This window comes from Euprymna scolopes, chromosome 2, assembly GCF_053919585.1.
Source record: "Euprymna scolopes isolate OS-2025 chromosome 2, ASM5391958v1, whole genome shotgun sequence".
NCBI classification, from domain to species: domain Eukaryota; kingdom Metazoa; phylum Mollusca; class Cephalopoda; order Sepiida; family Sepiolidae; genus Euprymna; species Euprymna scolopes.
Window position 1 is genome coordinate 121,369,533 of NC_136483.1, and position 22,031 is coordinate 121,391,563.

The window sequence follows — 22,031 nt, forward strand, 5'->3', positions numbered from 1 at the left end:
TATTGACTTATTTGTTTATTATTTATTTATTTACTTATATTTGATTTCTTTTTATCAAGTTATATTTTTGTCAGGTTACAATAAAGGTAATTAATTACACTAGCCTACATAAAAATAAAACCCTTGCCCCATGAGACATTTTAACTTTTCTAACAATTTGGAGGTATTGATTAAAAAAAATGCTTTTTTTGCCAGCATATCTAAAAGTTTTGCTATAGAAGGCCACAAATGTACAGAAATAAATACAGGTTGAAGTTGTTTTACAGAAAAAGTCATACAAAATCATGAAGAATTAGCAATTATTTTTTGCAAAAACAAATTAAAGATAAAATTGATAAAAGTTCAATTGTTAGTTATTTGATCTGCTCTTTTTCTGGAAGATAGTGTGCTGCAATTCGTTTTGAAACACCAACCAAAATCGGGCATCGTTTTTGGTAACATTTCTCCATTGTTTGAAAATCCTGATAAAAACATTCGCTTCATCGATATTTTCAGTAAATCTCTCTAAAGCTTTCCAAATAAAAATTGACTTTAATATTACAAAAGAAAGGCATTAGGTGAACATAAGCTATTTAACATTGCCATACACAAATTCATTGCCATATCTCAAATGCCATCAAACTGTACAAAGATATTATGTTGTACAAAACTGAAATCAAAGCAAAAACAGAAAATCCTGCAAATCAAAACAAAAATAGTTCTCTTTTGTTCATTCTGAAATTCACACAATGATATTCCGTTTCGTATATAATCAGAAAAGAATAGAATGTCATGGGTGTTGTGTATCGTGTATGGTTTTGTAAGAAGGAACAGAATGACAATAAATGTTGCAAATGAAACAAACAAAACGATAATTTAATGTGAAGGGATTAAATTATATTATTGCTAGAACATAAAGTATTTTTGTCAAATGGAGAGGCATCAGTCAGTTTATCAAGGGAAGGTCAATGCATGTTCATGGGCGTAGGCGGCGGGCAGCATGACAATTGAGTAAAGTAGATGAGAGGTCGTGTAATAATGGCTTTTGCTGTCAGGATTGAACACCCCAGAAGCTTTGTCTTTGAGCTGAAATGGTGAACTGACTTTCATCACCAAAATACCTACTTTTTAGATAAAATCGATCATTGACTTGTCAGTTTTGCTATGACAAAATATCCGTCATTTGGAAACTTCATCCAGATTTTCATTTGTTTGACAATCAGAGGAGATGAGCAGTGCGTTTCTTACAAGTAGACAGGTTTCATTTTTTTTTTTTTTACTCTATTCTCGGTGTGTTCATGTCCGCTGAAGTGTTATGCCACCTAAATGCAGGAGAGACTGAATTGAATAAACTTATTTTTACTTATTTTTATTGCATAATCCTCCAAACCAACAACATTTTCGAAATGAGATTATTTTTTAATAAACATTCATGGGGCAATTTTATTGTTGGCTGGTGTTATTATTATCTTAGAGAGGGAGGGTGTCAAAAGTTTTGCAATATTTTGATAACTTCTTTGCTTTGGCTGAGGTGGTGATTGTGATGAATTCAACCCTGCCGAATTTGCTTTTATGGCAAATGCACGAAATCCACTATCCTGGGCCGGTCTATCAAGATTCATGCAACATAAACATAAATGGCTTGAACCATTTCTGTTTATTGTGATCGAATGTGCACCTTTCGCATAACAAGTAATTCTAATTGCTTCCTAGTGCACACTCAGAGAGCATATGTTCGTGGACCTGACAACATTGCACACTCATCTGTGTGCCTTTCAGATGAGTGAAGAGAAATAAAGAAAATATCAGCACAGCAACAACAATCACGATATAGTGGCTTTGGAAGATGCACCTTCCAAGGCTTGAGCTGTTTCAGTCACGTGATATATGGATTTTCAACTAACATCTGTGAAACATTGCAAAACTTTTAACTCACCCTTTGTACTACTACTGAACATATTAAACATAATTTTTGATCCTAAAATATATGTTGGATGACAGGATTTTCAAACAACTTATTATTGCATAAAACGATTATATTTACCTTTGATTGACAAAAACAAAATGTGTAATATAATAAAAAACAAAACAAATAGGATCGTTAACTGTTTGCCATTTCTTTTTTACCAACTGACATATGCATTATAGATTGTTATTATCTATTTATTCGGGGGGGGGGTCTTATTTTTCATTATTTTTTTAAATAATATTGACCATTTTTAAACGCTGAATTTTACAATTATAAATATATTCCAATTTTCAGTGTCCGGTATTTCAAAATTAGAAAGTTTATTTTTCTGAGAAATAATGTTTTCTTAAGATAATGATAACATAATAATAATAAGCTAACCATAATGCATCAGTCAGTCGTAAATAACAAACAAGAAACATTAATATTGAATATGGTTCCTTGATTAAGCAAACAGCGATCCTAATTGTTTTTATTAAATTATATTACATGTATTTTTTTATATTTTATGTAATAATATTATTTTGAAATTGTGCCGAACTGAATATTTTAAAGGATTTCTCTGGAATTAATATAAATCTACTTTTGCTACTTGTCAAGATTCAAGGGAATATAACTGTGTACTACATCTAGTGTCGTCTGATTTCTTGTTTCTAGATGGAAGCTGTTCGCATTGCGCACGTTCTATAACGCCAAGTTCGCTGTCATCCAGTTCGTCGCTTCCCTTTTGCCGAAAAAGAAAAAGTCGCATCACGTGTTTGGAAGTAATTTCGGTTGTTGACATCATCATTGCCCTTTGATATCCTGCCCAGCTGATTTGTGATATTCCATCTCTTTCCAGTACTTGTAACCTTAGCACTATCACGCACTTTCCAGAACACACTTTTGAACATCATTCCAAATTATTAAACTGTCATTTGGTTATTTAATTTGGATTGGAATAGCAAGATAATCAATTCAAGTTATTCTTTAAAAAATGTATGTATTGAACCTAATGATTCGTAAGCTTATGTTGCACACAGTTTTATCAAATATGTCGATTTCGGGCAATGGTGAATAAAAGGAGAGCCTAACTTTCAAACACACCGGAAGTTGGCATCCGCGTCTCTAAATCCAGGTATGGAAACACCGAATCGATACAATTTCCAAATATATTTTATGTTTATTTTTTTCACCCCATTATAATAAAAATATATAAAAAAAAATGTTATCAATTATTTTTTTATTTTTTAATCGCGCATATATATATATATATATATATATATATATATATATATATATATATATATATATATATATATATATATATATATATATCATATTAACTTGATTAAACAAAGTTAAAACTGTAAAAAAAAATATGACACATTCTTTGTTTTTTTCATATTTCTGTAAATAAATATATTTTTAAAATATCTAAATAGTTTGACAAAATATATAACATATTAACTTAGTTATTTGAAAAGATAGACGAGTTAAAAAATTGAAAATTTTTACCCCATTATAATAAAAATATATAAAAATACGTAAACGCTTTTATCAATTTTTTTAAATCGCATATCTATCTCTCTCTATATATATATCTGTATATCTATAAAAGTGAAAGTGTGTGTGTGTGTGTGTGTGTTTGTGTCTGTGTCTGTGTGTGTACATTTCCCTACGCAATAACTCTGTCAATTTTTAGTTTACAGACTCAAAATTTGATATACAGGGTACTGAGATTTTGGGAAAATCGATGTGATCGGTTTTCGGCCACAAATTTCGTGATTAAGGTGTCAAAGATCAACGATTTGACCTTTGAGAACTCTACCAAACTCCTTCGACAATTTTGAGTCTAAACACTTGAAATTTTAGATATAGATTCATTGGACATGGATCTAACTTAATAACTTGATTTGAGCCCCCCCAAAAAATTCTTATGGGTCATAATAGAGGTCAAAGTTTAAAAAATTGACCACTTTTTTTTTTTTTTTTGCATACATCTCCAAATACCCGGGCAACGCCGGGCACCCATGCTAGTATATATATAAAATATTAACTTAATTAAACATAGTTAAAACTGTAAAAAATATGACACATTCAGTTTTTTTTTCATGTATCTGTAAATATCTAGTCTGACAAAATATATAACACATTAACTAAAATAAACATAGTTATTTGAAAAGATAAACGATTTAAAAAAAAATTTTAAATTGATAAAATATGTTTACGTATTTTATATATTTTTCTTAGAAGGACGTGAAAAAATAAACATAAAATATAACTGAAAATTATCTCGATTCTGTGCTTCCATACTTCAATTGAGAGACACGGGTGCCAACTTCCGGTGTGTTTGAAAGTTAGGATCTCCCTTTATTCATCATTACCCGATTTCGTCACATTTCTAAGTTTAGATTGTTTTCGTTTTTTTTTAAATTTTACATTAAATAAATAATATTGATAATAAATAATTTTACAATGAATAAATAGACAAGCAATTATAACGGAACTCACATCCCTGAAGACAAGCAATTACTTTCAGAGGAAGTATGCTTATTTCCTTTCGAAATGGCCTTTAATCTCAAAATAACTTATTTCATATTTTAGTAAAAAAGAAAAAAAACATTAATAAAAACACTATATAGCAAGTTTCATTGTACAGGAGAAAAGTCGAAATGAACAATCGACCGAAAAATATAGTCGTTATCTTTATAAATAAGGTTAGTTAAGAAATAAAGATAACTCAAGTTCATAATTTTCGATTTAAAATACCTGTTAGAGTTTGTTGACGCTTGGACAGACAGCGCCCTTCCATGTGTTATATCGCGCAATCTACACGATTATGTTGAGCGAGAAACATAAAAGGAGATTCTTTCTGTTCTTTTCTTTGTCACGCCCAAAAACAACGCGTATAATTCACGCGAAATTTCCGGGCGATTTTACGCGTGAGTTATACGCACGTATTTTGGGGCGATTTTACGCGTGAGTTTTAATATTTACACATCTGAACGTAACGACTTTTATTCTATAAATAGATAGGAACACGTGCACAATTTATCCGGAAATAGAAATCTTCTTACGCTCTAGAAAGACACAACAACATGCCAGTTGGCAAAAAAATGCAGGACCATTATAGCAAACGGACGTTAAGTATTTATAAAATTCATCTTAAATATTTTTCATGTTACCTTGTTTAAACTTGTTTTTCTTGTTCTATTTATGTATTTGTACCTACTTTCCTGTCTTATTCGTCACCCCCCATGCTACAAAGTAAACTAGCGATAAAAAAAAAAATGCCGGGAATTATTTTCTCTATTAGAGTAGATAAAGTTAGGACTTTATTTAAGTAATATACTTAATATATAGTATTACTGCAAGCTTGCCTATATTGAAAATGCTTGCTTCCTGGCTAGCCAATCAAACCATCTAATATAGTTAGTCTTATTTTCTATTATATTCGAAATATAATACAGTGACATTAGCAAAGAAAAAGTCACCTATGAAAACGAACCTCCTAAATTAAAACCTTGAATAATTATCTAAACTCGAATGTAAATTAATATTCAGCCGACTTTACAAATTGATAAAAGTTAATTATTGGATTTTAATTATAAAGGTGAAGCTCCATTATTCAAACTCGAGATAGATAACGACAAACTGCCACCTATTAATATGGGGGGGGGCGGAGATTATCATCAAAAGTGTCCTGAATTGATAACTTAGCACCAGACTTACTACTTAGACATAAAGAAGTCACTTGTACCCATTCCCCTCCTCCCTCCTTCTTTTTTTTTAAATGGAGAGTTATCGGCAGCTCCAGTAACTCTCGCTTCTCCTTTTTTGTCCCTCAGTCTCATTCAATGAGTGATTTTTCTGACAAAGGGTGAAGAAAAAGCTACTTAAAGGTCGGTAGTACTTGGTGAACAGTAGTCTGAGATGTCGGAAACTTTTCTGTCTCTATGTCTGTCCTTGTGGCCATATTACTAGTAAGGGTGCTGGAGGTAAACGTTTTGTCTGGGCTGACGCTGTCCGCCTGATAGTCAGGGACCCGAACCTTGGATTAACCACTAAGAAGGCTGTCCTATCAGCAGGCGCAAAGTACTGGGACTGCTGTATTGCCATTCGGTGAGTGGATCTGGACCATGCAGTAGCCTCTGGTGGGGTCTCTCGGTGCCATACTAGTTACGGCTTTACCTTTTCGTGTGCTACAAAAAAAAATATTTCCTGTCTTTTTCTCTCTTACTTTCCCTCTTTGTACTGCTCTAACCAAATATGCCGACCTGTTTCCACAAATCCCAAAACCTCAACATGAAATATCTCCAGAAAAAAACTCGAATAAACCTAGAACCCCATCTTCCAACGTAGACCCCTACTTCCAGGTCTCCTTCTCCAACATCAGGGGTCTACGTTCTAACCTTCCAGAGGTTGAAACCCAATTACAGGAGACGAAACCGAACATATTATTTCTAAGCGAAACTGGAATAGGGCCGACCACTTCCCTAGATGAGTTCATAATTAACGGATACTCTAATTTAACATCTAAATCTGAACCCCAAGATCGCCATGGGCATGGAATATGTGCCTACATTAAAGATGGCTTCCTGTGTGGCAGGCATATCTCTAGAGAAGATCCTAACTTACCCTATATGTGCTTCCAGGTTGCACTTGCTAACACTACTGCATTTATATTTGCCCTCTATCAGCCCCACAACAGCGGAGTTACTACCTTTAAGAGCATATCTGAGAAAATAGACCACATCCTGTCTGCACATCCCTCGGCTAACATCCACATCTGTGGTGACTTCAACCTCCATAACGTGAAATGGCTGACCCATTCAAATAAGACAGACGATGAGGGGAGGTTTTGTCATGATTTTGCCATTGCTTATGACCTCACTCAGATTGTTCGCGAACCCACCCGTTTGCCCGATACACCCGGTCAATATACAAGCCTCCTAGACCTTTTTCTCTCAACTTCCCCTGAGCTATGTTCATGTTCCATTCTATCTCCTCTAGGATCCTCCGACCACTCCGTTGTATCAATTAAGATAAAAAGGAAATGTAATAAGTCCCCAGACGTACCCCTCCACCGTACTGTATACCGATACTCTATGGCTGACTGGGATAGCTTCCGTACATTTATATCTGATTTACCTCTGCACTCCATGTTTAAAAAGGAAGTATCAGATCTGACCGAATGGTTAATTGTAGACATAGACCAATTCATACTATCTAAAAAATTCCAACAAAAACCTAACAGCCAGCCTTGGTTCTCCCCGGAATGTGCTGCTGCTATCGCGCACAGAAATCACTATTTCCATAGCTACCAACGTAATAGATACACTAAGACTAAAGCTGCTTTCAGGACTGCCAGCAACCACTGTAAAAGAGTAATAAAAAATGCAAGAGAGCTATATGCCCAGTCTGTTAAATCCAATCCAGTTTTGGCAAATAACAAATAGGATCCTGAACAGACGTGTGCGTTCTATCCCAACCATTATCAATGGACCAGAGGTCAGCATCAGACAAGGCCAAACCATTTGCAAAGAACTTTGCAGCTAATTCTACCCTATGCGACGAAGGCCATCAACTCCCCATATTTCCTCCTATAACACAGAACACGCTAGGTAACATACAAATATCCGTGCATGAGGTCGCCAAGTTAATCAAGAACCTAGATTCCAGTAAAGCAACTGGCCCTGACGGCATCCCAATTATAGTGTTAAAAAAGCTTCAACCAGAACTTGCTCCCATACTTACGAAACTGTTTAAGCACAGCCTTAAGGAGAAGTGCTTTCCGACTCCCTGGAAGACCTCATCAGTTTGCCCTGTATTTAAGAATTCAGGTGATAAGTCATCTCCCTCTCAGTACAGACCAATAAGTCTCCTGTGTGTTATGAGTAAGTTACTGGAATCCATATTAAATAGAGAAATAGTAAACCACCTCAGCAGAAACAACCTTCTTAGTGACACACAATATGGTTTCCGCTCTGCAAGATCTACCGCAGATGTGCTGACGGTTATATCTCACAGGATTAGCGAATCTCTTGACAAAGGCTTCCTTTCTAGGGCAATTGCTCTTGACATATCAAAAGCCTTCGACAAGGTATGGCATAAGGGTCTACTTCACAAGATTTCCAGCTACAGTATAAGTGGAAATGTTTTCTCAATTATTAAATCATTTCTCTCCGATAGGCTCATAAGACTAGTGGTAGATGGACAAAAATCGGAGGTCTGCAATATAAATGCTGGGGTCCCTCAGGGGTCAATCCTGGGCCCAACTCTCTTCCTGATCTACATCAATGACCTCCCTAAACACATACTTAAATCATTCGTTGACATCTATGCTGATGACACGACCATCTACGGCAACACATCAAAGGCTGTAAATGACAAAGTTCTCTCTGATTCTCTCTCCTCTGATCTCGAGCGTGTGGTTCAGTGGGGGAAGACGTGGCTGGTTATCTTTAATGCATCTAAAACCAAACTCCTATCCTTACATCAACAACGCTCTGATCCCCATCTGGCATCAATTGGGATGGATGGCTCTGGTCTGGGAGAGGCCCCGTGTTTTGACAAGCTTCTGGGTTTGACCTTTACTCCTGATCTGAAATGGAACACGTACATCAAGTCTGTTGCCAGGGTCGCTGGAAAGATGGTGGGATCCTTCTACTGCTCCAGAAGATATCTCACTACTGATGCAATTCTCTATCTATATAAAAGCCAAGTACGTCCAAGGATGGAATACTGTTGCCATATCTGGGCAGGAGCTGCTAAAAACAGCCTATCCTGCCTTGACAGAGTACAAAATAGACTTCGTGGCTTAGTGGGGGATGCCCTATTCTCTACCCTGCAACCTCTCTCCCACAGAAGAGACGTTGCGAGCCTATCCTTGTTTTATCATTATTTCCATGACAAGTGCTCGTCTGAACTCCAATCTCTGGTTCCCCCTCACCAATCTTTCACGAAAAACACCCGTCTAGCCGAATCCACTGTGAAAAATTCCCTCCACTCTATATCTGTGCCTAAATCAAAACGTGGATTCCATGAACAAAGCTTCTTTCTTAGAACTGCAAGCCTGTGGAACTCTGTTCCGTCTGCCTGCTTCCCACCTGACTACAACTTGGATGTCTTCAAGTCCAACGTTAACAAATTCCTAATGAACCGCCCCCTTAAGTAAACACTTCATCAAATCTCCACACTAAGCTAATGTACTTGCAATAGCCCTTATCCCTGAGTGGCTTCCGGGCCTTGATAAGTGGTGACCACTGTGTAAAAAAAAAAGAGGAGTTATACGCACGTATTTTGTGGCGAGATAAAGAAAAGACAGAGAATCTGCTTTTATGCTACTCGCTTTATACTCTCGATCTCAACGCCATCTAACACGACGAAAAGGAAAATGGTTAGGTATACGTAAACGAGTTTGTGAAAGAGATTAGGTAGATTATTATATAACTATTTCTATTTCAACTCTATTTCGAAGAAAATTAATTGAATGGATTTAGAAAATAGTGCAAAATTTTGTAAAAAATATGAATAAAAATGCGATTTTTAGAGTTACTTATTAATTGTTTATTGTTTCGAAATGAATCAATTGGACACTAATGTAAATATAACAGCCTTCTGACGAATCTGTTTTTTTAAGCACCGATTGACCAAAATCAATAGATACAAATATTGAATAATTATTTAAATGTATTTAGAAAAATATTACTAACATTCGTCTGAAAATATAATAAAATGCATATTAAAAAATAACTTTCGTCTTTCATCAGTAAAATCAACGTGAGTTTAAATATCCCCACCTGTTAAGCTATTTTTTAATGTCCCAAAATCAATGCAAACAAATGAAGCAAAATACGTATTTTAAAAGAAAAATGAGTTCATTTTCTTTACAAAATAAGTTCAAACTTATAGCAAAATCCTCATAAAACAAACGAAAAGAAAAATGAATTGAATTTGTGCCACAGTCAGTTTACTTTAAAAATAAGCGGAATTACATAATGTATGAAGTTTTAAAGTAATCAAAGACACATTTTTTACATATTTTACAATTTATCAAATTTTGCAAATCATTGAATCTATTACAGGTTTTAAAATGACTATTTTTAAGTAAAAATTATTTCGATTTCCTTTTGTACAAGTAATTTGGAAAGAAACTAATGTTACAAAATAAAAAAGATAGAAAAAATTATATCACCTGCGTCCTGTGGTGATCATATTAAAAATGACGAAATTAAATTTGACGTTAGTCAATAAATCGTTTGAGATACGGCTGGTAAATATGGAAATCTTGTCTGTATTGAGAAACAATAAGAGAGTTTCTGATATGAATGTGAGCTGATTTGCTCCTGATTTGTAGAATACTGTAATACTTTCTTTACTATCGATGGTTTTTTGTGGATGAGAAAACGATTTTTGTGCAAGAACTTTTCTCTGTTATATATATAAACCCTGTGCATCATCACTTTATTGCAGGTCAAATTATTTTAAAATTTTTAAATTGCTATAAAATGCAAAGAAGTGAAATTTGATACACTGGAAGAACATAACACGGTGCCTTATTTCCCTGCTTTTTGTGGAATTTGCACAAATATTTTGAAAGTTATGCTAAATTTCTATTTTATGGTAATTTTAAGTGTGTATCACTTTATTACAAGTGTCTAAAAATGTATGCTTCCGGTGATTAAATAATATTCTAACTTCATATTTATATTTATATGAAAGAAACATATCCAGTAACAATATTAACCAAAAACAAGAACGAATTTCACATTATTTTGTCTAAGGAAATATTTATTTATCAACATAACTCCCATGCCTCAAAATCACCTTGAATAGCCTCTTGTCAACTGATGATGTCAATCGGCAGATTTGAGATGATGTGATGCTATAGGAAACTTCTAAAATCTTCCTCCAATGTTCATCCTTCGACGAAAATTGTATCGAAGAGGACTCCAAACTTTTGTCCATCCGTCTGATCAATCAAGGATTGCTCTAGCTTCATCGATGAAAGGAATATTTTCAAAGCTGTTTTTCAAGTATTTCCGATCCCAAGCCAAAGTTTTTCCATGTGGGTTTGGTTTAAAACAGGTCTTGCTATGGGCTTAATACTTCTTGCAATTTCATTTAAGACATTGCAGCCTGTCTTTCTGGGCAAGGAAGGTATTCCAACCTTGCCAATTATAGCAGCACTGTTGCTGCTCGGCTGCTTGATAAGTTGACAGCAAATTTTTCTAACATCACGAGCAGAAACTGACTTTCTTGTGTTTTTGTTCTTCCTTGGTTTGATGTTTGGATTTTCAACGAATGAAGACAATGTTCTTCGATCTCTTCCAAACTCCTTGGCTAGATCTACGAGAGATAAACCTTCGGCAAGGCCTGCAACAACACGTTCCTTTTCACTAGCTGTCAATCGACCCTTTATAGGTATTTTGGCAGACTTGCAATAAAGTGATACATGCTTAAACTTACTAGAAAATAGAAAAATTCGCATAATTTTCAAAATATTTGTGCAAATTCCACAAAAATCAAGGAAATAAGGCACCGTGCTATGCTCTTCCAGTGTACCAATTTTCACTTCTTTACGTTTCATAGCAATTTCAAAATTAAAAAAATATTGACCTGCAATAAAGCGATACACAGGGTTTCCACACTGATGAGCAGTGAAACAGCAAAACAGTACTGTATGTGGATGACTATATATATATATATATATATATATATATATATATATATATATATATATAAATATATACATATAAATACACACACACACACACACACACATATATATATATATATATATATATATATATATATATATATATATATATATAAAAGTAAACGTGTCTGTCTGTCTGTCTGTCTGTGTACATTTCCCTACGCAATAACTCTGTCAATTTTTAGTCTATAGACTCGAAATTTGAAATACCGGGTACTGAGATTTGGGAAAATCGATGTGACGGGTGTCAGCCAGAAATTTGGCTGTTAAGGGGTCAAATTTCAACGATTTGACCTTTAAGAACTCTACCAAACTCCTCCGACAATTTTGGGTCTAGAAACTTGAAATTTTAGATATAGGTTCCTTGAACCTGGATCTAACTTAATAAAGTGATTTGAGCCCGAAACTATAAATTTTAAGGGGTCATAATAGGGGTCAAATTAAAAAAAAAATTACTCTTTTTTTTTTTTTGCTCAGCATACACCTCCAAACACCCGGGCAACGCCGGGCTGAAATGCTAGTATATATATATATATATATAATTTTCAAATAATAATTTAAAATTCTTTTGCTAAACTCTGCAAATCTTTGAACATTTGTTTTGGAACAAATAGACTTTTTGATAAATTACAAGATTTTCTCGTGTTAACACCCTTAAAATAATTTATTATTCTAAAGTTCTCGAAAATAAGTTATTCTGACAAACACTTGAGTGGATCTCTGAAATAAATAGATGAATTTGTTACGAAAAAATGGCATAAAATATCTTAATTTAAGTTTAAATTTTTACAAAGAAAATTTAAATAAGATATATAGAATATTATACTTAATCCTGGGCGCCAATAGCTTGACGTATAATTAAAAATTAGTAGTCATTAAACTAATAACTAAAATAGTAAAGGGAATAAAATATCTCAATCATAAAAATGCATTTGAAACCTCAGATTTAACTCAAGGCGAAACCTCAATCAGGCTTGACAGATATACAACTACTGTTATCCAATACACCAGGTACACATTTTATAACATATAATTTTCCATATTTAACAGTTGTAAATTGTAGTTCAAGCGTTTTCATTCATTAACGTTTAGCTTACATTCCAATATTTTCAACGGGACGGCCACGAGAGTTTTTAGTGTATTTATTCTGTACTATTAAAGTTTATTTCCCAATAACTTGTATAAATAGAAAATTGAAATTATTTTTATTTGGACTATGTTCTAATAGCAAAAGTAAAATACGTTAAAATGATAAAAATTAACTTCCCTCCTAAGTTGAAAGCTTGAGTGACACCCCTTTGGAAATGACTTTAACAAAGGCGAAAAATGGCCGATGAGATAATTCGAACTGTAAATTGACCATATTTGTATTTATTAGTCAACACAACATGAATCGACTGAATATTTCTGCAAAATCACCTAAAATGTGCTTACGTTGTGCTGAATAAAATGATTTGAATGCATTTATTTTATGGTAGAGGATTAAAAAAATATTTTTAAAGATTAGATTCTTTTCAAAATAACGTTTTCATGAATTCGATAACAAATTTTTTTTTTCAACAATTTTTTGTTTTATAACTCTATTTTTAATGCGTGAGTTTTTTGGGTGATTTATCTTTTTAGAAATGAAAATATTTGGGTGTGAGAAATCATTGCCGGATGAATTTCGTCAAATAGACTAGGATGATTTTAGTTGAAAATGACAAGCAATGGACTCGACATTTAACATCTTATAAAAGTAATTATATAAAAATCAGAAAGTATAATCAAAGCTTTATTGTTATCTCACATGAAACAAGTGACACTAATCGAGCAACTTCCAAATTATATAAAAACGTTCGTATTAAAATGTTTACTTTATCTAAATAGTACACATAAATAAAGATATCTTAGGTTGATAAGTAGTATAAATGAATCTGTATAAATGCATAAAACAAGGACAAATAACACAGGTTACTAAAATAATTATTAATCTAAAGCAAAATAATAGATCAGGTATCCGGAGTGTTGATACTTTATTTTGAGGGAGGTGGTTTCTGATTAACATTGCTGGAGAACCATGAAAAAAATGACTGCTTTATTTTTACATCCTCAAAACAGATTTTCGTGACAAACAACTTATGATTCATACAAGAATATTAATATTTTAGTCCCGTAAGAAGATCAGCATAAATTCCTAAGGGGAGGGGGGGGGCAAACTAATAAGAAGGAATCGACTGACTTGCAAAATATGAAAATTTTCCATAAGGGCTTATAACTATTTTTTTTCTTTTTAATTACATCTTGAACGGTTTTCAGATTGAAAAATTCCAAAACTATATATATATATATATATATATATATATATATATATATATATATAAAGTTCAAATATATTAATAAAATTAACTGTAAACCAATATCTTTCAAAAGTGCTCAATACAAAAGAGATGTATAAAAAAACATTTATAAACATTAGAACAACCTATGCAAATTAACAAGTATTTAGATATTAGTACATCACTACGGCATGTAAAATCAACTAAATATCAAATTCTACTGAGAGAAATCAAACAGAATAAAACATAAAATTGGTTGGTAAAATTAATGTCTTTATAAGATTTTTCTAAATGACCAACAGAAATTATTCCGCTCTTTTAATACCGTTACACATTGGAAAAGCATGTCGATCGTATAAAGACATAAAAACACATACGCCACACAGTACGCATAAAACTTCCCTGTCACCTTATACTCACACCTCCGAACAATATGTGTGTGTATATATATATATATATATATATATATATATATATATATAGCAAGAAATCTTAACGTAGATTAATGTACATATTCCCATCAGTCCCAATCATGGAAAACCACACACGCGCGCGCGCGATCGCGCGTGTGCGCACACACACACACACACAGCTAAAATGTATGTGCGGCTGTTCATATCTCAATTATCAATGGTTGATCTCTGAGAAAAACCAATGAAATATTTGGAATCAGCTGGTTGTTGCAAATGTTTGCCTTTGTAAAGGAATTGTTAGAACAAGTAATTGTCTCATTTCGCCAATAAATGGGCGAAATGAGAGGAATAATTCCTTTTCTGTTTTATTAATCATATTCAATATTAGTCAATTAGTCGAGCAATGATGGATAAATCTGCTAGTCATGTTAATACTTAAAAATCATTTAGTTCAGTTCAGAGGTACCTATTTTTACTTTCTGAAAAAATTAATTCTCCCCTTTGTCCGATCTCATTTGACCCAGGTATATGCACAAATACATGCACATACACATTCATACACGCATAAGCATACACATTCATACACGCATGCACATACACATACACATACAAATAGAAAATTGACAGAATGGATTCCTCTGGTAAGTTATTTTTACATGTTCATTAAAGGTGGTGTGCACTTTTGGTGTTGGATGTGGAAAGTTCCCCATGTGAAATCGGATGTGCAGTATGATTGATAGGGGAGCGTGGCCTTGAGGGGTCAACTGAACTCTCGAATGAGATAGCATATTGAGCACGTGACGTGTGAAAGATTTGAAATTCAGTTGCCGCTTTAATGAAATAAAGTAAGGCTTATAGAATCGGAGTTGCTTAAATTCCTTTATTGAGATGTTTGTGCCAGAAAACAATTCTACTTTAGGAAACGAGGCTTAAGTTTAATAAAATACTAAGAAGAAAGTGTGTCCCCTTAAGTCATCAATTGAGCTTTAATTAGACTGTTTGAATCTAGAAAAAGCGAGTTTGTAAAACCAATGGAATTTAAAAAAATAAAAAGACAAAATCCAAAATTACTCTCTCTCTTTCTCTCTCTCTCTCTCTCTCCAACTACGAATTAAATGATATTACTAATAGTGTGTGAGAGAGAAAGAGAGAGTGAGAGAGGGAGAGAGAAGTGAAAACCAGGATAAGAGATACCATAAGAGAGAGAGGAATCAAACCATATACAGTGAGAGAGGGTGAGAATGATAGACAGAAAGTAATAGATGGTTCATTTGCAAAGTACAGATAATTAGAACAATTTAAACGGAAGTTTTTTGTTTTTTTTTTTATCTGAACATAACTCAACCTCAAAACAGTAAAACTTGACCATTTATTTTACTGTGATTAAAACATATAAGGAAAAACTTATGGGGAAAAATATTAGCTAAATTTTAAGAAAATAGTAGTTTAGTATCGAAATCGTCATCACTGTCCTTCTTTATGAATTAACATATAGAAAATCTTCAGTAGTGACCCACACACAAAAAATAGAATATAGGATTCGTTAAAGATATGTAATATTTTGACTAATGGTACTGTACTCTAACATTTAGTAGTAGTAACTCATGTCAAATTTGAAATAGTTGCTTTACTTTATAATTTCGGTGCTGAAATAATTATCAAGTGCATATGTTTCTGAATTTTTGCTTATCCGTATATTCATCGATTCTCATCTTGAGTGTGATGTTCACGTTTCAATCGATATAACCTCTTGTCGAACTCAGGAATGCTTCTGTTGAAGTCGGGAATTTGGATGGAATTTCGAGCGGAATCCTTTATTTACTTCATGGGGTTAGCATGCTCTTGTTCCGTTAGTGATGACTGGATAAAGGTCCTAAGTAATTCGCAATTGTATTTTTCGGTCGCCCACACCGAGGCTTGAACCTTCAGGAGAATATCACTTTTTACAATTGATTTTTCCAAGTACTCTAACAACTGCGCCACGGGTCCTTGCAGACAATTCTAGTATGAATTTTAGGAGCCTTAAATCTATTTTATTTTGAGTTGTAAATATCACTATTTATTACTAATTATTATTATACATTAATGTATATCTATCTCTATACTTATTACTTGTATATATTATCTATTGTTTATTATAAACAATAGATAATATATACAAGTAATAAGTATAGAGATAGATATACATTAATGTATAGTAATAATTAGTAATAAATAGTGATATTTACAACTAGAATAAATAGTGATATTACAACTAGAAATAAAAATTAATTTTAGGCTCCTAAAATCTGTACTAGAATTGTCCGCAAGGATTCGTGGCGCAGTGGTTAGAGTACTTTAAAAATCAATTGTAAAAGTGATATTCTCCTGAAGGTTGAAGGTTCAATCCTCAGTGTGGCCAAAAACTACAGTTGGGAATTACTTAGGACCTTTTTCCAGTCATGGCTGACAGAAAAAGAGCATGCTACCCACATGAGGTAAATAAAGGATTCCACTCGAAATTCTGTCTAAATTCCCAAGATCGAAACATTCCCGAGTTCAACAAGATACACCTGAAGAAGGTCGGAGATTATATCAACCAAAACGTTGTGAAAATCACACTCAAGATGAGAACAGTAGTCCGATGACTGATACTTTATATATTTGTCAGTTGTTGCCAAAATGTTCGGGTGCTAACTGCTGATAGAATGCTAGCAGCTGCCAGAATGTTAGTTGCTGCTAGACTGTCAGCTGCTATTTTTTTTTTTTACATGAAGGTCACCACTTATCAAGGCCCAGAAGCCACTCGGGGATAAGAGTTATTTTGTGTACAGTAATCAATGGGATATTGCTGCAGTATTCATTAATATTGGAGATTTGATAAAGTGTCATTACTTAAGGGGGCGGTTCATCAGGAATTTGTTTATGTTGGACTTGAAGACATCCAGGTTGAAGTCAAGAGGGAAACAGGCAAGCGGTAGAGAGTTTCACAGGCGTGCAGTTCTAATAAAAAAGCTTTGTTCATGGAATCTACGTTTTGATTTAGGCACAGATAGAGAGTGGGGAAAATTATTGACAGTGGTTTCAGCTAGACGGGTGTTTATCGTGAAAGATTGGTGAAGGGGGACTAGAGATTGGAGCTCAGATTACCAGAGTTAGTTGCTTCCATGCTGCGAGAATGTGTGTTGCTGCTGTCACAATGTTAGCTGTAACCAGAATGTTTAGTTGCTGCCAGAATGTTAGTTGATACAAGAGTGTTAGTTCCTGTCAGAATGTTAGCTGAGCTTGTGAACTGAAAATCCAATAGTTGAGACCAAAATGATGATAAGCAGTTGTAGTGTTCGAAAGCCTTCTATGCTCAGTTTGTGGAAAAGGAGTCTGGTGAAATTTAATTTATTTTTCTATTCATAAGCATTGGGTACACAAGAAGTGTTATGAATTATGGGAACGTTGAGACAGGATAATTAGTTTAAGTGCTAGAGGTTTAAGGCGATAGAGATGGATGACAAGCCAGATATGGAGAAAGTATATTTGAATGGTGAAGCTATTCAAGTTGTTATCTTTGGTGATACCATTGGTGCACAAGGTGGAGGAGGTGCTAGTATGATTGCAAGATATTTTAGCAGTCATCTTTGAACGCATCTATCATGTACTGGATAAAGTCTGGCATGAAGGACTGCTAATGAAAATCTAATTGTACGGTATAACTAGATGAATACTTAATATAATTAGATTTTTCTTAGACAATAGGACCATCCAGGTTGTCACTGGTGGATGTATATCCAAACAGCATAGAATTAATGCAGGAGTGCCTCGGGGTCGATTCTTGGACCAGTAATATTCCTGATATTCATTAACGATCTCCCTGATAATATTGTGTCTGAGATGGGTATATTTATTGATGATACAATGCTCTATAACAGGCATTAGGGAAGAATGGATGTACACAAATCTAAGAAAATCACCTCCAGACCGTAGTGGAATGGGGCTGTAAATGGATGGTAATATTTAAACAAGTAAGATTAAGCTGCTCTCCTTTAACAATTACAAGAAGCCTCCCCAACCATGACAAATAACACCCTACCTGAGAATTTTTCCTTCAAACTCCTAGGCTTAACATTCGCAGGTAATATGAACTGGAACAAATACATTGATGACATTGCGAAGGCGAGCTCCCTCTATCGTGCTAGAAGACAACTCACACCTGAGAGTCATATACCTCTATAAGGCCACCATTCGCCCATGCATGGAGTATTGTTACCACATCTGGGCTGGTGCATCTACCACTAGTCACTCCCTCTTGGATAGGGTTCAAAAAAGTGTCTTCAATCTAATAGGTCTTGCTTTGTCAGCTAAGGTCCAACTCCTGTTCCATCACCACAATGTTGCATCCTTGTGCCTGTTTTACAAGTATTTTAATGGAATGTGCTCTGATGAACTAATTGCACTTGTGCCCCCTCGACATACATATCTTGACAACCCGCTTAACAACAAAATCATACCCCTACACAGTTGAGATCCCTAAATGCAAGAAAGCTTTCTACTCTAATAGTTTCTTCTCTCAAACAGCTAGACTTTGGAATTTTCTTCCTACTACCTGCTTTCCTGACTGTACTGATATGCAGAAGTTTAAATGTAATGTAAACCAATATCTTGTTCATCCATAAGCATATTCCCAAATAGTAGCCCCTTATATCCAAGTGGCAATATGCCTTATTTGGGGTGAACATGAGTAAAAAAATAAAAGAGATAGGGAGTGAATTGAATAAGTTCAGAAAACTTCTGCTATTACTAACCAGCATAGCATTACTAAGGAAAAACTCTATGAGGCATGTGTATTTAATATGATAATGTATACAACTGAAATCTGGTCAGTGAGCATTGAGTATGTGCATTGCATGGATAGAAATTGTATGAGATGGATGCGTAATGTGAGTCTGCCAAACTTAAATCTGATAATCTCAGTGGAGGATTAAATCTGGACAGTATAGGGAAATGTGTGCAGAACAGGAAACTTTGATGGTATGGCCACGTTGAAAGAATGGATGAGTTTTTAGGTTAATATGATAGATGTAGAAAAGCTGAGATAGCAGGTACAATTTATAGAAGAAAGTTAAGGAAAACATGGGAGTAAGTGATAAGAATAGATTTGAAAAAGGGATAAATAAAAACCTGGCCAGAGACAGGTTGGTTTTGAAGTCAATTTGAAAAAGCTGTCCAACACATGCTAGCATGTAAAATGGATGTTACATGATGAGGACCACGAGGAGGAGAAGGAGGAGGAGGATCTCCTCCTCTTCCTCACTACTAAAAGATTCAATACACAAACAAACCAGCAAGATTATTAGTTTCCATGCTACAGAGATGTATTCCCTATTATTAAGTCAGATGTTACCTGAAAGAACTTTTTCATAGACATTCTGTCACAAAACATTGTAAATGATAGATTGCATAAAACTGCATAAACATTGTAAATGATAGATTGCATAAAATTGCATAAACATTGTAAATCATAGATTGCATAAAATTGCAGAAACATTGTAAATCATAGATTGCATAAAATTGCATAAACATTGTAAATCATAGATTGCATAAAATTGCATAAACATTGTAAATCATAGATTGCATAAAATTGCAGAAACATTGTAAATCATAGATTGCATAAAATTGCATAAACATTGTAAATGATAGATTGCATAAAATTGCATAAACATTGTAAATCTTAGATTGCATAAAATTGCATAAACATTGTAAATCATAGATTGCATAAAATTGTATAAACATTGTAAATCATAGATTGCATAAAATTGCATAAACATTGTAAATGATAGATTGCATAAAATTGCATAAACATTGTAAATCATAGATTGCATAAAATTGCAGAAACATTGTAAATCATAGATTGCATAAAATTGCATAAACATTGTAAATCATAGATTGCATAAAATTGCAGAAACATTGTAAATCATAGATTGCATAAAATTGCATAAACATTGTAAATCATAGATTGCATAAACTGCATAAACATTGTAAATGATAGATTGCATAAAATTGCATAAACATTGTAAATCATAGATTGCATAAAAATTGCAGAAACATTGTAAATGATAGATTGCATAAAATTGTATAAACATTGTAAATCATAGATTGCATAAAATTGCATAAACATTGTAAATCATAGATTGCATAAAATTGTATAAACATTGTAAATCATAGATTGCATAAAATTGCATAAACATTGTAAATGATAGATTGCATAAAATTGTATAAACATTGTAAATGATAGATTACATAAAATTGCATAAACATTGTGAATGATAGATTGCATAAAATTGCATAAACATTGTAAATCATAGATTGCATAAAATTGCAGAAACATTGTAAATGATAGATTGCATAAAACTGCATAAACATTGTAAATGATAGATTGCATAAAATTGCATAAACATTGTAAATCATAGATTGCATAATATTGCAGAAACATTGTAAATCATAGATTGCATAAAATTGCAGAAACATTGTAAATCATAGATTGCATAAAATTGCATAAACATTGTAAATCATAGATTGCATAAAATTGCAGAAACATTGTAAATCATAGATTGCATAAAATTGCAGAAACATTGTAAATCATAGATTGCATAAAATTGCATAAACATTGTAAATCATAGATTGCATAAAATTGCAGAAACATTGTAAATGATAGATTGCATAAAATTGCATAAACATTGTAAATCATAGATTGCATAAAATTGCATAAACATTGTAAATCATAGATTGCATAAAATTGTATAAACATTGTAAATGATAGATTGCATAAAATTGCATAAACATTGTAAATGATAGATTACATAAAATTGCAGAAACATTGTAAATGATAGATTGCATAAAATTGCATAACCATTGTAAATGATAGATTGCATAAAATTGCATAAACATTGTAAATAATAGATTGCATAAAATTGCATAAACATTGTAAATCATAGATTGCATAAAATTGCAGAAACATTGTGAATGATAGATTGCATAAAATTGCATAAACATTGTAAATGATAGATTACATAAAATTGCATAAACATTGTAAATGATAGATTACATAAAATTGCAGAAACATTGTAAATGATAGATTGCATAAAATTGCATAACCATTGTAAATGATAGATTGCATAAAATTGCATAAACATTGTAAATAATAGATTGCATAAAATTGCATAAACATTGTAAATCATAGATTGCATAAAATTGCAGAAACATTGTGAATAATAGATTGCATAAAATTGCATAAACATTGTAAATCATAGATTGCATAAAATTGCAGAAACATTGTGAATGATAGATTGCATAAAATTGCATAAACATTGTAAATGATAGATTACATAAAATTGCATAAACATTGTAAATGATAGATTACATAAAATTGCAGAAACATTGTAAATGATAGATTGCATAAAATTGCATAACCATTGTAAATGATAGATTGCATAAAATTGCATAAACATTGTAAATAATAGATTGCATAAAATTGCATAAACATTGTAAATCATAGATTGCATAAAATTGCAGAAACATTGTGAATGATAGATTGCATAAAACTGCATAAACATTGTAAATGATAGATTGCATAAAATTGCATAAAGATTGTAAATCATAGATTGCATAAAATTGCATAA

The 22,031-nt window shown here is 33.0% G+C and overlaps 1 protein-coding gene across 3 annotated transcripts in view; it reads left to right on the forward strand.

Moving 5' to 3' along the window:
- The window catches only part of LOC145295734 (calbindin-32-like), a 250,356-nt gene that overhangs the window by 222,060 nt on the left and 6,265 nt on the right, over positions 1 to 22,031 (forward strand). The window contains exon 12 of one of the 3 annotated variants that reach the window (XR_013869885.1): positions 2,606 to 2,788. The exons of 1 other annotated variant lie outside the window; for it this stretch is intronic. Coding sequence is in view for 1 of the 2 variants with exons in the window: in XM_080141493.1 (XP_079997619.1) it covers positions 2,606 to 2,712 (107 nt within the window). In the remaining variant the exon portion in view is untranslated. The remainder of the gene's footprint in view (positions 1 to 2,605; positions 2,789 to 22,031) is intronic. One more of the 3 variants, XM_080141493.1, reaches the window with a different exon arrangement.